The sequence below is a fragment of the Calonectris borealis genome, chromosome 6 (assembly GCF_964195595.1).
Source record: "Calonectris borealis chromosome 6, bCalBor7.hap1.2, whole genome shotgun sequence".
Taxonomy (NCBI): domain Eukaryota; kingdom Metazoa; phylum Chordata; class Aves; order Procellariiformes; family Procellariidae; genus Calonectris; species Calonectris borealis.
The window spans coordinates 22,037,184-22,054,395 of NC_134317.1; the positions used below are offsets into that span (position 1 = coordinate 22,037,184).

At 39.0% G+C, this 17,212-nt stretch overlaps 1 protein-coding gene across 1 annotated transcript in view; it reads right to left on the minus strand.

The window, feature by feature from the left end:
• The window catches only part of STK39 (serine/threonine kinase 39), a 107,382-nt gene that overhangs the window by 21,835 nt on the left and 68,335 nt on the right, over positions 1-17,212 (minus strand). Inside the window, exon 14 of the mRNA XM_075153124.1 lies at positions 405-457. Coding sequence (XP_075009225.1) covers positions 405-457 — 53 coding nt within the window. The remainder of the gene's footprint in view (positions 1-404; positions 458-17,212) is intronic.

Below are 17,212 nucleotides of genomic sequence, written 5' to 3' on the forward strand. Positions count from 1 at the left end.
TAACAGAACTTCTTTTATTACAAAAGGAACTCAGATATTACCACCCTCACCACATACATCTTTATGGCTACTATATTCCATTTCCTATGATGTTTTCCAAATGTGAAAATGGAAATTCCAAAGCTGTAAATATTGCTATGCAAGATCTTATAAACCACATAGATCATTTCAATAAGACATGAAATTGATAAAGTATACTGTCGATCAAGTCATCTAATACATACTATATATTATGCAACCTTGCCACTATACATGTGCTATTCTTGTTCAAATGAAGTTCAATATAAAGCTCTGCACAGTAGGAAACATTCCAGAGAAGTAGTTTGTATTAACCATAAACGGTAATCAATTTCTGAAATATCTTTTTGAGCAATAACAGAATAATTCAATTGAAGGAGCCTTACCTCTGCCTGGAGTAAACTCAAACCGTATGTCATTAAGTTCTTTCCTGGAGTTCCTGAAAAACATTAAGTATATACATTAAAATGTAACAAAGAACAGAGCAACTATTCAGTTCCTACACCCAAAGAATACCTATGGCATTGACAACCGAATTTTTGTAGTGTGTGTTTCCTCAACTTGAAAAACAATGCTCTCCCAAAGCGCCCACAGTGGAGAGACTCCACCGCATTTTCACGGAAGTATCTTGGGGAAAACTAACAGAACGATACGCTTAACCTGAAAAGAGCCTTCGATAACCTAAAGGATAAAATAAGGTCCTCTAATAAATATTTTCCTTTTCTTCTTCAAAAGACACTCTGCCATACTGACTCTACTAGTTCAACATGGTCTGAATTGTTTGTATTACCCCTTCTCCTCCAAGAGTAACAAAATATTCACTTGGACTTAAAGCTCCCTGTCTGAGACCACATGTATACAGAGATGCTCGTTTAAGAGACAAAGTATGTAGCAAACGTTAAATGCTGAAAAGCAGGGTTTGATGCACAGTGTTTATAAAGCTGTTTTGAAATGAGCAACTTCTTTCACTGACCACCACTGTCTCAGTAGTGAGGTTCTATCGACACACAAAATAAGCAGCAGAGTGTGAAAGCCAAAGGTTTTCTGCCTTTCCATTCGCCACGAAGAGTGCTTTAACCAGTTCAGTGTATGACACAGTCATAAGGGACTTAATACCTACATTAAAGAATTTCTTTACAGTCTCATACTGTGCTCCAAACTTCCATTCCTTGCACGTTTCCAGCTTCAGTTTTAGTTAATAATTTCTACCATCAATAAAACATTAGCCTTTTCGCAAAATAGACGTCCACCTCATTTTTGGAAATGGCAAGCCGACTGAGCATAGGGATGAACTTAATTGCTGTAGCACTCTCTTTTTCCGATGAATAGCTCAATCCACTTGAAAAGCTAATAGCAACAGAATGTGTTTTGCAGTCCATTATTCTTCTCCTCAGCAAGGAAACTGTATGCAAGCTCATATTTCAGCGTACCAGGCCATGAAGTCTTGCTGTGAGAAAACTAAATCCAATAGGCAGGCATACTCAGCTGTGACTTACAGCTATCATTACTTGCTAAATACTTATAAAAATATTAGAGTCAAAAACCAGCAACATGCAGGAACACAAAAACCAAAATGACTGGCAACACAGACAAAAGCAAGATAGCAAACCCTGAAAAATAAGTATGCCACATGCAGTGCTTAAAATGAAAAGTACCCATTTATTGAATATACTGAATGCTTCAAAGCTGAAGGAGTTTCAGGTTCCCAAAATTCTACTCTAAATAAAAAACTATGGGAGTTTAAGATCACTAATACAAAGCTGCAGATAATGCAGCTAGCCAGGTACAGATTTACAAGGCTCATTTACTTCTGTTGTAGAAATCTGCTGCCATTATATAGAATATTACACTGTCTATTTGTATTCACACAGAATTAGTATGATTCTCAGTTCTTTCTTCCCCCCCGCCCCATAGAAAAACCTGGATGGCTTTCTGTTGTTTGTTTGTTGTTTTTTTTTTTTTAAAAAAAAAAAAATCAACACATGACCCATCTCTGAGTTCCCTTTCAACAATCCACTCCCCTTTGCTGAAACTTATTATACCTAATAAGCTTATTAAAACTGCCGCTTTCCAAAGAGGGAAATTGCACAGAAATTTAGCATTCTTCTTAAATAAGGTATGTTTTGACTGAACGTGGGATGCAGCTCAGACTTAGATATTAACTTCCTGCACACACTTTTGAAGAAGCAAATCAAGGGAATAAAAACTTTATCTCACACCTTTGCAAAGGTAAATCAGGAAGTTTTGCTTCTTGTTAGCACCTATACTGAATTGCTCCAGCCTGCGTATCTTTTTCCACAGAGAGTCAAACACTAAAACCAGCTGAGAAGTAATTTTGTAGATTTTGCACTCTTACGGTTATCTATTCAGAAACTAGTACAATTCACACTCAGATTATATCTTTCCACAGACTTCCCATATAGAACATGGAACATCCCATAGAACATCCACCATATAAAAAGGCATTAAGTAATTATGAACTCTTATGAAAATTACCAGCTAACAGACTGATACAGCTATGTGAAAGACCAGCTGCTCCTGATACAGACTCTTTCTTCAAGCAGGATGCAAATTGGGTGTATTTTACTTTTTCTCCAAATTGCAGAATGTCATGAATAGAAAGTTAATGAGTCAAATCTGTTTATTTAAGTGAAAGCGAAAATTCAAGGAAGGTTGATATGTATTCAGCCATCCAACTTTGCTGTCTGGAATTGTACACTGATTATTTTGAACTTGGGACGCTGCTGCTTTCTCTTTAATGGTACACTACTATTCAAGAAAGCAAAACAAAGGAAGTTTGGCAAGAGCAATTTGCTAGAAGCCTGTAAGTGCTTTTGCTTACGGTTCCATTACCTTCCAGACATTTATTGATTTCCATAAATTATTTATTCCATTATATATTCCACCAAATAGAAGATGCACTCGACTTCTCCCCTAAAAGCTGTTCATGCTCTTCTCCAGTCTTCAGACACTTCTCTGGTTCTAGTTAGCGTCACTGTTACTGCAAATTAGTTTGCTAGTTCCCTTGATACACTTTGGTGACAACTGTTTGGACTTGTTGATTTATTTGTAGGCAGAGTTTCCAAGCAGCATTTCATTTGTTCCATTGGAGTTCTCTTTTTACTTACATCCATTACACTCTTTATCATGCAGCAGCACACGCAGACTTTATTTCTGCTAAACAGAAATAGGATTTGAAGAACGGCACTTAGTATCTTTGTGATTAATAATTTTATCATCTTCATCATTTCTTAATCGTCCCTGTTTCTGTAATGCATTTGTGAAAAAGTTATTTCTATTTTAAAATGCAAACTCAGACCTTTTTGCAATCTCTTATAAAACCTCTTATTTGCTTCTTGCTCGGTGCCATTCCAGACTAATAAACCTTGATTATCATGGATAAAAACAGCCCATCTCTTTTTAAAAATAGTTAATATTAAATACTTTTGTGCATTTTAGCACACTGCAGTTTATTAATTTTCTGCAGGTTGCTTTTCATTACGCAGTCACCTCCAACAGGAGGAATTCCACAGAATTGCTTTGAATGAGGGTGACACCAAAGCACAACATGCTAAGACGTTTTGGCAGCCATCTTTCTTGCAAAGTAATTTCAGAATTTAAAACTTTACACTTTATGAAAGCATATTTTGCAAATCTTCAGTATTATTTTGTTTTCATCAGGACCACTTGATGTGTACACCATGATTGCTAGATCTGATTTTCTAGGGAATAATGCTTCCTCAAAGAACCAGAAGCAGCACATGGGCCAACTTCATCACTTAGCCCCTCGCCCATGAACTTAGACCATCCTGTCATTAGGATATGAAACAAAGATGCTCTGTTTTGAAGGAAATTATTTGCAGAACAATGCTGATATTTACAAAAATAAGGATTAAAGAATAAACAAATTATGCAGCTGTTCAGATTGACATGGTTCTACTGAAAAAATCCTAAGATGTGAAAGAGATTTCGGGCATTTGCGTTTAAAGACAAAGCCTTTCAAATAATTGCCTAATCATAGCAAAAATCCTGCTATAGTCAATTAACTATGTTCCACATGCTTGATAAAAGATCTACATTGTTGAACTAAAATAGGAAATCATGTTTGTGTAATGATGCAACTGTAAATTGGAGACATAAAATGTCATTATTTCTTTTGTCCTTAAACGGAGAATGCCTATAATATAAGTGAGATTCAAGAAAATTAGACGTCTTGGAATTAAATTTAAGGTCTAAATCATGCTGGGATAGCTTGATTATGTATCAAGCAGATGATCTTCATTCTTTTTTACAACTACTTTTTTTTCCCAACAAATTTATCCACCAATTCTTATGCAGAGCTATCTGAAACACCACTTTCTATTTCCCCACAAGTTTCAGCATCTTCCATATAGCCCTTGGGGAGAGCCTGTATTCCTAGATGAGATGCATCTTACCATAGCTAAGTAACTGTATATTCTTCCTTCCCAAAATAAAAAAAAAATTCTCAAATAAGGTACGCCAAAAGAAGGGTGCGTGCATGCGCGTAAGAACACACAGGTTTTGTCTCTGTATCACTTGCTGAATTTTCAGACTTCAGCTACTCAATCATCACACGTGGTTTACAAAGACTAATAGATGGAGCAGAGTGTCCAAGAACACAGGTGATAACAGAATGGTAACCAACAAAGCTGACTTGTGGAACAGTACAGAGTACATATACATCGCGTGGAAACTGCATCATTTACGGCTTTTGGTTAGTTACAGCAGAAGCAATTCCCTGATTTTTTTTCATTCTCTCCTTTCAGATGGAGTCAGAAACCATAAATCACAGGCACTCCCCCATCACCACCTGTTCCATCACTATGTCACGTAGAGAGTGAGCACTGTCTAGACTACACTACAGGCACTGTAGACAGCCATGCTTTCAATCAATGGTCACTTACTCCTGCTGTCATTTCACAAATACATCCCCTTCCATGAAACTTTATTTGTTTTCTTAATCAAATGCTTTTTAATTCAACTGTTTAATCATCCTTTCCCATCCCTCCAAGAGAAAAATCAATCCAAGAAATCTTAGTTCTCATCATCCCCATTCTTGTCCATTTGCATATGTAAAAAGTACATTGCTCTACACCAACATTATCCAGCTTAGATGCTAACCATTCTTTTCATTAGTGTATCATTCTTCTCATCATTAGTATTATGGTTATCCAGTCCTAACAAGGCACAAAAATATTCTCTACTATTTCTATGGACTGACAAGTGGAAGCAGCAAAAGATAGAGCACTCTTATTCACTCTTATTAGCACACTCTACTTTCTCTTTCACTTATTTTTCCATATTTCTGCGTGATTAAAATTAAATATCTATATTTTATATAGATATGAAGGAAGATATATATCTCTCTATATATATCCATCTCTCTATATATATCTTCTATCTATATAGATATATAGATAGAAGAAGAAAGATATATCTCTATATATGTATCTTTCTTCTTTCATCCTCTTTTTCCTGAGCTCCAGTCGAACATGGAGGACATTACCAGTCAAAGAGAAGTAAGTGAAAACATTCAAAAAAAAAAAACCAAAAAACCCAGAAGCTATGCTTTATAGTATGGTCAACAACATACAAGCTCTGCCCAGGCAAGGGTCCTTGGTTTGCCCATGTCGGAAGGTAGTTAAGAGGCCAGAGCACCCGCACCATTTGTAAAGAACAGGTCACCTGGTAAAAGGGACACTTTCTGCACTTTCAGGGCCTGACCAGCATTGAGGAGGGCCATGGTCCAATTAACCAAATCATAAGCAAGAAAGCATTCTCAGAAGAAAGTCAGAAGAGCACTTATTTCTTCCATCCACTTTCCGGATCAGGACTAGTTATAACTCAGCAACAGAGCTGATCTACGTGTTAAAAAAAATCTGCATCAAGTGTGCACTCCCTGAAACAGAAAAGTTTGTCCATGACTACTTTTGTCAAACCCTAACAAGTCTGGCTGGTAGAAGAGACAACTGCAGAATACGTATCCTTCTCTGGAACCAGAAATAAATTAGTCTTCAACTAAAACTGTAGAAACTCTATTATGAATGGCACCATAACACATGGTGCCACATGGCACTCTCCACAAACCAGCCTTTCCCCTCCCCTTACTCCTACAAGCCCTATTCCTACCAGAACAGAATTTCCCCCCATCATCAAGGACTAGTGACTGACCAAGTCTAAGTCAGTGTGCTTTAACAAAAAACACACACTGAAAATAAAGATCACACTTATCACACTTGTACAAAATTTACGTGTCTCAGATGCTCCTCCCTCCAAAATTCGAACTGCATTGAAACTACCATGGAAGCAAACTAAGTTAGAATGGAAAATACAAGCACAGCTTAAGAAACAAGGGCAAGCAGTATGGTACTTGCACTGCCTCACTGCAGTTGCTGGTGTAATTAAAACCACAGAAGCATTTAAAGGACTTGTTCATTTAGACTGCAGAGAAAGCAGAAGTTCACATCAAAATGGAGTGGACTAATCAGAGTGATAGGTAGGTTGTACATCCTAGAGCTGTACTCATCCAATTTTCATTCTGTCTCTCTGGGGCAAGATCTTTGTGTGTACAATGCAAGAAATATAATCGAGGGAAAAACACAGAAGAGCAGGGTTTGCAGGTTTTTTTAAAGAAATTTTGCTTACATTTTTTTTCCTTGCTATTCAAATGCTGGAGGGACAAACATTATTTGGCCACACCAAATGTTATTCAAATTCAAAAGGTCATCTTCCTTCTCGCAATAACTTGTCACCCATTTCTCACTTTCACGTGCTTAAGGCATAACGCACAAGTTAAAACATGGTTCCCTTTGTAACCTAGCTTTTATAGCACTAGTTTATTCCACAAGTATTGTATTTTTCAGTCAATGCCCTATATTACACATGGAGAAAACTGGTCACAGTAGCAGTGGAAGACATGAAGACAGCACCACTCCATAAAAACAACTGTGAGTTTACTTTCTCTGTGGGCAACAATGGGTTTTTTTGTTTGTGTTTTTTTGGGTTTTTTTTAACAGCAGAATGTACTTTCTGGCAATCTATAGAGCTTGATTCAAGGAGAATCCTGATTAAGTGACAGAGTATTGTCTTTTTAAGTATTGTCTATTAAATAGCCTTTACTGAAGATATATAGTACCTGTTTCTAATCTCAGTTTTGATTAATTAAAACTTTGTTTCAACTGTATTTACAGAACACAGTTAATATACATAGAACAGTGAAATGCAAACTGGCACTTTACTTTTTGTATTGCAAAGAGGATGCGGGAGAAGAATCTTTGAAACTGAACGTATCCATTGGTCCCAAATTCAAGGTTTGGCCTGGTATCTAACTCTTCTGTCCCTTTACTTTCTTTGCCTTGCAATTTTGTTACGCTTCAGCTGTGGGAATTTATCCATTCAGCTAGGGCAGGGAAAGCAAGAACCCTCTCCTACTCCTACAAAAATCACAGCTCACTTCTTCCTCCCCCCCCTTTTTTTTTCCTGAAGTCATGGTACCTTGCATGCAGCAGAACCAAAGCAGAGGAAGTTTGTTTATTAAAGTAATTTTGCGAATCACAACTTTAAAGCTCCTCTGGGATCACATAAACACAACAGAAGAGAGCACTTACTGTAAAGAAGCATTAGCCTCCTGAGGATTCACCACATGTTTATGTAAATCCCTTTCTCCCTAACACTTCCATGCTCAGCTGTCATTTACTAATCAATATCCAGGCTCCTCCATTACACATTACCATACTATCAAGAGCAGATCATGTCTGTTCAGCACTGTGGAGAGAGATGGTTCTTCTCAACTTATTTTTAATGACTACAGGTCAGTTCTAGATTAAATGGAAGGGCATTTCTGTTAACTTCTGGTAGGAACAACATAGATGTTTGAAGTCTGCCCTGCTTCCAGATTGCCAAGTACAATGGGATTAAAATCTCTCTGTATTAGTAAAACATAGTCCTGAAACATACAGTTCTTTGACGTCCATTAAAACTTTACCATTTACTTCAGTGGTTCTGAAAAAACTCCATGGGTTTACAACTTATCCCCCCATATACATTACTGGAAGAAGAGAACATGTTTAGCATAGGATGCTTCAAGATCAAGTTATAGGACTCAAAAGTTAAATATACAAAACACTGCCACTACCATTTAATCTTTACATGTTCTTAGGTAAAGAGCAGATCCCTGAAATGATGCAACACACTTGTTAATCACTGTACTTCAAGAGGCAGCAGCAATACTAATGGCAAAACACAGCCAAATGATGCTTTCAAGACTGAAAAACAGCCAATGACACAATGAAACACTGCCATGTGACTGTTAACCTGTTGGAATGAGACAGCAGTTACCTGTTAAAGATTTACCATCTGTATGCCATCTACCATACAGAAAAGGCAAGGGCACATTACAAAAAGCAGCCACCAAGTGAATTGTTATGGTCACAATTAGATCAGCTAAGAACAGTGTCCACAGCTCCAGGTAGCTGACAGCTCCTCCAGCAGAAAAGGACTTTACAACAGCTCTATCCATAGCTGACCAGTCCCAACTTGCTTAAAACTTAAAAGAAATTAGAGTGCTTTCAATCTAGTAAAATGGATGGGATATGATAGCAAAACTAAGAAAATACACAGTTTGTGCGATAGAAGAAACACAAGAAGACTAGCTGATACACACAAGTACCACCAGGCACGTATACAAAACCATGTTTATCATTTTAGAAGCGACATATGAACATTAAGTCCTTCCTCTCCACCCACTGGTTTACAGCCCCAAGTCTTCATTCCTTGACACAGAAGTGTTAGAACTAGAGACATTTTAGATATATCTATACCTAAACATGCTTTTAAATAGGGTCTTCTCTCTCTGCAGCTGCTGATGCCAGAAGCTAAATCAAAAGAATGTTATAAGCCCTTCAAATTTTTTTCCTTGTTATATTCATTCCCAGCTAAGTCAAATAGCAAACTCTGGAACAAACAATATTTTTTTTTACCTCAATTCTCAGTGACCCATTTCTCTGCATAGGCAGTGAAAAGCAGTATTCACTTGCATCATCTTTTTTGAGGCTCACACTTCCTACTTGCTCTCATGTATCAGCAGGTGGAAACAACTTAGACAAAGAGCTATCAGTTTTGTTGCTGAGGGCAATATTAATCGTAAGTTTTTTCCCCTAAAATTATTCCTGAATTAGCACAAAAGTTTTTTAAAAAGCAGTGGTAAAGATTTAACTTGTGAAAAGCGTCAATACTTTTAACAAGCACTTGAAATACAACGAAAGGCAGTACGCAGTTATACTGAGAATTTACTAATGTGGTAAAATCTCAATGCTTGGCCAAAACCAGAAATGATCTAGAACTGACTTGTTCCTAGAAAGAACTGGAGTTAAGTACAGATGTGTCCTGGTTTCGGCTAGGATAGGGTTAAATTTCTTCCTAGTGCTGTGTTTTGGATTTAGTATGTACTCTCCTAGTCCAAGGACAGCTCCCGTGCCTACTGACTGAGCTAGGTACACGAGATGGGAGGGAACATAATCAGGACAGCCAGACCAGCTGAACAATGGGGTATTCCATACCATGTGACATCATGCTCAGTATATGAACAGTACGCGTGATCCAGGAAGTACCGATCGCTACTTGGTTATCGGTCAGTGCGGGTGGTGAGCAATTGCACTATGCATCACTCATTTTGTATATTTTATCATTATCATTATTATTTTCCCTTTTCTGTTCTGTTAAACTGTCTTTATCTCAACCCACGAGTTTTTCCTCACTCTTACCTTTCCAATTCTCTCCCCATCCCACTGGGGGGGGGGCGGGGGGGAGTGAGAGAGCGGCTGCGTAGTATTTGGCTGCCTGCCAGGTTAAACCACGATAAGATGACATCAATAATGTTAAAAAACAATCACCCTGAAGTATTCAGTGGGAGCATTTCAATAACAGAGAGGACAACTGCCATGCACATAATTTGATCACTTTGTTAAACATTACAGCACACTGTGGTTATAGTTGCCTTTCTTGGATTTGCCAATTGTTTAACTTACCCCCTCCGAGTATCTCTCTGAAAGACCTCTGTACTTCTTGATACCAAACATCATTGATCAGTGCACAGTTTAAGGAAGTCAAACCTGTATTAGCTGCGTGACCGAAGTGATACTTCCTCTGCCTGACCGATAAGAGATACCAGAGCAACTAACAGATTAAACATGCAAAGGCTTACTTTGTATGCTTCTACATGCCTGGTGCACAAGAAGAGAGATTATAACCTGTTAGTCCAGTGACAAATTCTCCAAGTAGAGTGTTGTAAAATGGCCAAAATGCTTTAAGAAAATTTCAGTTCTTTAAATCAGAAAGTGTGAAAGGCAGATCATTGCCAGGAGGCTAGGGGTACTTCAGAATAGAGCTGTAGAAAAGTGATTTCATTTGTAAAATCAAGACAAAAGACTTGCAACAAGTTCTACAGGAATATGTATTTTTTTTAATAGAGACGTGTAAGCCCCCAAGTGCACAAAACAGGCTTTGAGAAAAGGCTCAGAGAAACCTTTTGCCCTATCCAAAGCAAAAATCTTTTAAACATGTTGAATCAAAAGCTCCCTGGATGTATGTATGCTTTCAATGCCATTGGCTCGGAGTTTTTCACTCCTGATGTTCTACCAGTACATTACCATTGCAACCAAAGCAGACTTGTAGGTAAACCAGAAAGACATCTGAGCCACCATGAAATTACGACAATCTGCATAACATCCATCTAAAATTCATGGATCCCGACTAGCTTATCAAGAAGAGTGGGAAGCATGGCAAAAAGTCCAAGCTTTGTTTTAAAATCTTCAAAGGTTTCATCTAGTTTTCCTGCCATGGGCCAAACTTTCTCAAAAGTAGCTTTACAATAAATAGGCTTCACCAGCGAAGCCTGCTCATTTGTTAAGTTCTTGTCCCACCTGTGTCCCAGGGCACCTCTTGTGGCTATTCCCTGGCCCCACTACAGCAGCAATGACAATTGCTTTGTGGAGCAAAACAGGATCAGTGAAATGAGTTCAGTTAAAATTTTGCTTTCCCCTCAAAAATATCAGAAGTCACAAACCAACCAACCAAAACCTGACTGCTTTATAATGACCCAACACAGTCCCAGAAACACCCCTACCAGTGCAAAGTGGAAAGATAGAGAACCACAACACTAAGTGGGAACAAACAGCCAAAGCAGACAAAATTATTTAAAATGGTTTCAACCCCGCCAAGTGTACTATGTCACCACATCCAGATGGATGAAACACTGTGGCCTCTCAAGGTAAATGCAATATCTTCAAAACTATTAGAAAAATATCTAATCAGAATTAAATTTTGAATTATCAAAAGGTAGGCCATATTACAGTTGACCATTAACATACACGACGCCATTAATAATACAAATAAAATTACCTTTAACACTGAGGTCAATTCAAGCTTTAAACTATTTCCTTTAACATAAAGGAGGTTGGGAGTGGTGTTTTGGTTTGTTTGTTGTTTTTTGTTCCCCTTTTTTTTTTTCTTTCTTTTGTAAATAATACAATAAAAAGTCAGAATGGAATAAAAAAGCTCTAGCGATTTTAAAATTTCAGTATCCGCAACACCCCCAAATGCCTGCATAATTTACAACTACAGCTATGCAGGTTAAATGCCTAATTCTTTGCCATCTAAATGTTTAGACATGCAAATCTTCTTGACAACCTAAATTTAATAAGCAGAAACAATATATTGATTCCCTGGCTCAATAATTATCAATTTTACATACAAAAGTTGTTTTGATAAACAAATATACCAGTTCTCTAGTAAATAAGTGATAGTATGGCGATTGCATCCAGAATTATTTAGGTCATAATTAAAATAATTTTTTAAATGTTTGATTTATTTTCAATAAAAATACAGCAAGGCATAGAAACATCCTTAAGTAGTAAATAAGAAATGCATTATTTACCATTTTTAAAGAGCAAGCTTTGAAGGAAATAATAGAGGTACAAACGGAAAACAGAATTAGAATCGATAGTTTAATCAAGGGTCCCTCCTTACTGATTTCAGTCATGATTTAATCACGATTAAACAAGTTATTTAAATCAAATCTCCATGCTGTGAAAATAAAATTCAGTTCAGTAACCATGTCCCCACACCTCCCTAATTCCCAGGGCAAAGCCTTAGAGGTGATGGCAAATTAAAATATAGGACAGTGCTCAATACTGTAATCACAAGTACATTTATTTCAAGAATTCTGCAAATGGTTTTGTTTATGATGTTTGTTACTGGATCAATCCCCAGCCTATAGAGAAGTTCTGTTACTTTCCAGTTGTAAATCTACCACACAGCTGAGTTTGTGGATTTTGTCATTAAATACACTGGAGAACAGAAGTCACTCTAAACAGCAAAAATGATGAGAAATACCTGCCCTTGGTGAAGGATACACATCAGGCCTACTTCTTACAAAAGAGATCAGAATGATACGAGATTGGAAAAAGAGAAGTTTAAGATACCAAGAAAACTAGAAGAAAAAAAAAAAAAAAGAAAGAGAATCAAGAACTCTGGTTATGGTACTAAGCCAATTATCAAGCTCATTCCGCCTCTAGCCAGAACAGATTTTGGGGTTTGCTTGTTTATAGGCAGGTTTTTTCTCCTAAAAATCTAAGCCTCAAACTTAAATATTAACAACATAAGAGTAGCTCTACTAGTTACCTCCAGCCAAGTATGCTTTTTCTGTAACTTTACATGTAATGAATTTTGTAAGAAAGATCAAAAAAACCAGACCTACATGAAAGCAGAAAGATTAGCACTTGAGCTTCAGCTCAGACTAGTGAGTGATATCTCATCATCTATGTTCTGGCACGCAGAGGAAATCACATTTCACTTGAGTCCTAACAGCTCTCCCGCTGTAGCGCCGCATAGGCAACTGCCTGCTGCCAGCTGCTCCTTGGACTTGCCATTCTGAATTGTATCTGTCAGTCCAGCTCCCCAGAAGACTTATTCCTCAGAAAGGATCACGACACACAGTTTCAAAGTGTGACAAACCAGCTATATTAGCTGAAGAAATGTTTTTGTAAGAAATAGAGACGTGCACAAATGTTTATCTATAAATAACACGATCAGAGTGCCATTACATACAATTCTGCCTTAGCATTTTCTCTACACACTATTTTAAATAAGATACGCAATAACGTAACAGAAGTATCCCATTTGCCAGCGCATCAACTAAAAATGTTCCATTCGTCCCTTCTGGTTTTCCACAGGCTTAATTCATCTAGTGCGCAGGAACTGTACTAAATTAGGTCCTGGGACATTCCAATTTACCATCAGTAAATTATCTTCCTGTCATAGGAGCTAATTTAACCATCTTAGATTGCTTCAGATAATTTGCAATTCTTAACTATTAACCATTAACAAGTCTCCTAATTTAACATGAAATGTCTCTGTTATTAATTTAACTACTCAAACCCTCTGACCTTCCTAAATCTGTAACTGTAACAGCTTGGTGGCTAGACTGGAAATTTCAAATCAAGGGTGATAATTCCTCCCCACCCCCTTTCCCTGGTGGCATGAACAGTCCCGTCGGAGGACTAAATCACAGACAATTGCCTTAAACTTCTCTTTGCAGAGTTCCTGCCAGGGTCCACTGCCAAGACACAGGGTGCGCACAGCCTCACAGGAGAAAATTTGGATTACAGATTTCATTCCTCCCCACTCTCAAATTCTTCTTCCTCTGTGAGGGTGAGGATATAAAGCATCAGCATTTCAATGTAATCGCTCAGACAGTCTGGGTTGTAGTTACATGCCATGGCAACAGATCAAGCAACAACTGAGAACCAATATTTTCAGTTCATTGCAAAATTCAAGCACAGTCTCTTAATTAAACTTGAGCTTTAAAATACTAATGGTCTGTATTAAGTATTTAATACTAGAGCCTTTTAAAAGCTTTGCATGGAATTACCTAAAACACACTGCTGCTAATTTCACTTCTGGGCCAACATACTCCAAGACACAACAGCGCAAAAGATAGAAAATAAATCGGAAATTGCTGTCTCCAACTGAAGAAGCAACTCCGACAGTAGAGAATATTTTTATAAGTTAGTCCTACTGAGAAAACTACTAAAACAAAATGGTATTAAATACAAGTTAAGGACAGAAAAATCAGATACTCAAGTTGGAAACCATCCAGATTAACAGAGTTAAATACCAGCACTTGTATAAAGAGCGTGATGGGATTCTTTAAAGATTATTTCAGAATGTGAGTTGTGCTTCTCATCCACAAGGCAATTGCACTAAACAGAGGCTGGTGTTAACTTGGCATTCCCTACTCAATTACTAATGAGTCCAACCCTGCTCTGCTTGGGAAAAATAACAGAACCTGACCATCCAGTAAAAGAATTACTGAAATGCATTGATTCTTCTGCCAGAATTCCTCCTTTGGGAAGGTAATTTTTAATTTTCATGGGTACTAACAACCTTTATTGGAATATACTACTAGGAAAAAAATGCAAAACTATCATCTAAAATCTGATGGGTTTTGGTGCAGCATAGCCTCACTGTAAAAGAGGAAAAAAAACAATCCAGAGGAGCACTTACTTCCCCACCCTGCCCCTCGCTCCTGTTGAAGGTTGCTCATCTCCCCAGGCTTTGCCCTGTCTCAAATCTCCAGGCACTACTCTTCAAACCTTTTGGCCCACACTCCCAAGCCTCATATTAAGTTGTTTCTGCCCATCAGGCTCTAAATGTTTGCACCAACTTCCATGACAAACCCTCTGTAACCAAGGTAGTTCCCCAGCCAAGGAATCAGCAGTACCGCACGCGCCATCAGGGTTTTCTCTCCACCATCCCTTCATGCCTCAGGACGCTGGGGAAATGCCCTCTCCCCTCAGGTCCCAGCCCAGCCAGCCTCCATCGAACAGGAGGGGCTCCTTCCCATCTGAGATGCTCACCTTTTGCTGTCCCCTTACCCCACGGCCCCTCTCTGGGGAAGCAAAAGAAAGCAATGAAGAGATGAGGCCTTCCTGAGCCTTCTCTTGACGTGTTTACTGCCCTTCCCCTCTCATCCTCCCCATCAGTCAATTCATTCCTCTTGTGTTTTGCCGCTATTTACATTTTCACCAACATCAGTACTGAACTTTTTTTTTTTTCCCTTAAACAGTAATTCTCAGCATCTAAAACCAGTGTGTTCTGCACTCATCAAGCTACTGCAGTTTATATAATGTGATTGCCTCAAGCGAATTATTTTAAAAGAAAAACCTTCCAACATTTTGGATGATATACTGAGCTTTGAGTCTTCAAGTCTGGCATCTAATGTTCACGATGTTTATCTGAATATCAAGCCATAATTTAACAGCTATATAATAGTAGTAGATGAAGTGTAACAGGAAATTGTTTCTATCCTCATACTGTAGCTAACTTGCTCCATAACAATATGGTTCACAAGTTACGGTTCATTTTAACAAATCCCATAAAAGTCCTCTGATGTGCTCAAGTCTCTATGAGCTATATGACTTAATGATCAATTCACCAAAAGACATCAACAGAATAGTTTAAAATCTGCAGTGGAGGTAGATAAATGCAGAAATCCCTGTGAGGATATTAGCTGTTTACTACCTTACAATCCCAAGGGAATGCTGCGGATTCACACAGCAAATGTGACACAAAGCAAGTAATCTACATCACTTTTATTCACTACAAATGCCAAAACTAGCAGTATTTTTACTTTCAGATGCTCAAAAAATGTTTACTCAGTAAGTTAACTACAACAAAGGAGAGCAGTTAGGGGTGAGAGCATACACAGCTGCCCTAAATGTAAGCTCATTTACCCCACAACAATTCCAGCAGGACAGCTGCCTACGGCTGGAACGCAGAGGGCGGCTTCCTCTGTAACCCACAACTGACCATGAGAGACTGAGGGCCTCCAGGTTCACATCCTGTGATACAGGAAATTTATTTTTCAGACTTTTATGAAGGAATCACATAAAACTGCCCTTCCACTAAAAAAACAGAAAAAACAGCTGAATTAGTGCAAAACAGATTACAGCAATAGTTCAAGCACTAACACTTTAATATTCGGAACACTACTGCCTTCCTGAAATAGCATCTCGTTAGCTTGTCACTTACATTACCTGGTGTGGCACAAGCTTGTAAATACTTCACTGGAAAGCCAGTGTCAAACCTACACTGCCAGGCCAGGGCCACTACTAGTGTGCCTACAGTCAGGTCAAAGATGAAAAGCTTTTTTTTGCTGCAGCATGGGCAGCAAACAGGAGGAGCTGGAAGCCATTGTGCAGCGGGGTAGCTATGACTTAGCTGCCATCCCAGAAACATGGTGGGATGGGTCTCATGACTGGAGTGCTGCAATGGATGGCTATAAGCTCTTCAGAAGGGACAGGCGAGGAGAGGCGGTGGGGTGGCTCTGTATGTTAGGGAGTGTTTTGATTGTCTAGAGCTCAATGATAGTGATAAGGGCGAGTGCTTGTGGGTAAGGATGAGGGGGAAGGCCAACAAGGCAGATACCCTGCTGGGAGTCTGTTATAGACCACCTAGCCAGGATGAAGAGGCAGATGAAGCATTCTACAAGCAGCTGGCAGAAGTCTCACAATCGCTAGCCCTTGTTCTCCTGGGGGACTTCAACTTACCAGACGTCTGCTGGAAATACAACACGGCAGAGAGGAAACAGTCTAGAAGATTCCTGGAATGTGTGGAAGCTGACGGCTCATGGCTAGACAGGGACTCTTTGCTGGGTAAAAAACTGGCAGGACGGCCAGGCCCAGAGAGTTGTGGTGAACGGAGTTAAATCCAGTTGGCGGCCGGTCACGAGCGGTGTTCCCCAGGGCTCAGTGCTGGGGCCGGTCTTGTTCAACATCTTTATCAATGATCGGGATGAGGGGATCGAGTGCTCCCTCAGTAAGTTTGCAGATGACACCAAGCTGGGCGGGAGTGTTGATCTGCTGGAGGGTAGGAAGGCTCTGCAGAGGGACCTGGACAGGCTGGATCGATGGGCCGAGGCCAACTGTACGAGGTTCAACAAGGCCAAGTGCCAGGTCCTGCACTTGGGCCACAACAACCCCATGCAACGCTACAGGCTTGGGGAAGAGTGGCTGGAAAGCTGCCCGGAGGAAAAGGACCTGGGGGTGCTGGTTGACAGCCGGCTGAACATGAGCCGGCAGTGTGCCCAAGTGGCCAAGAAGGCCAACAGCATCCT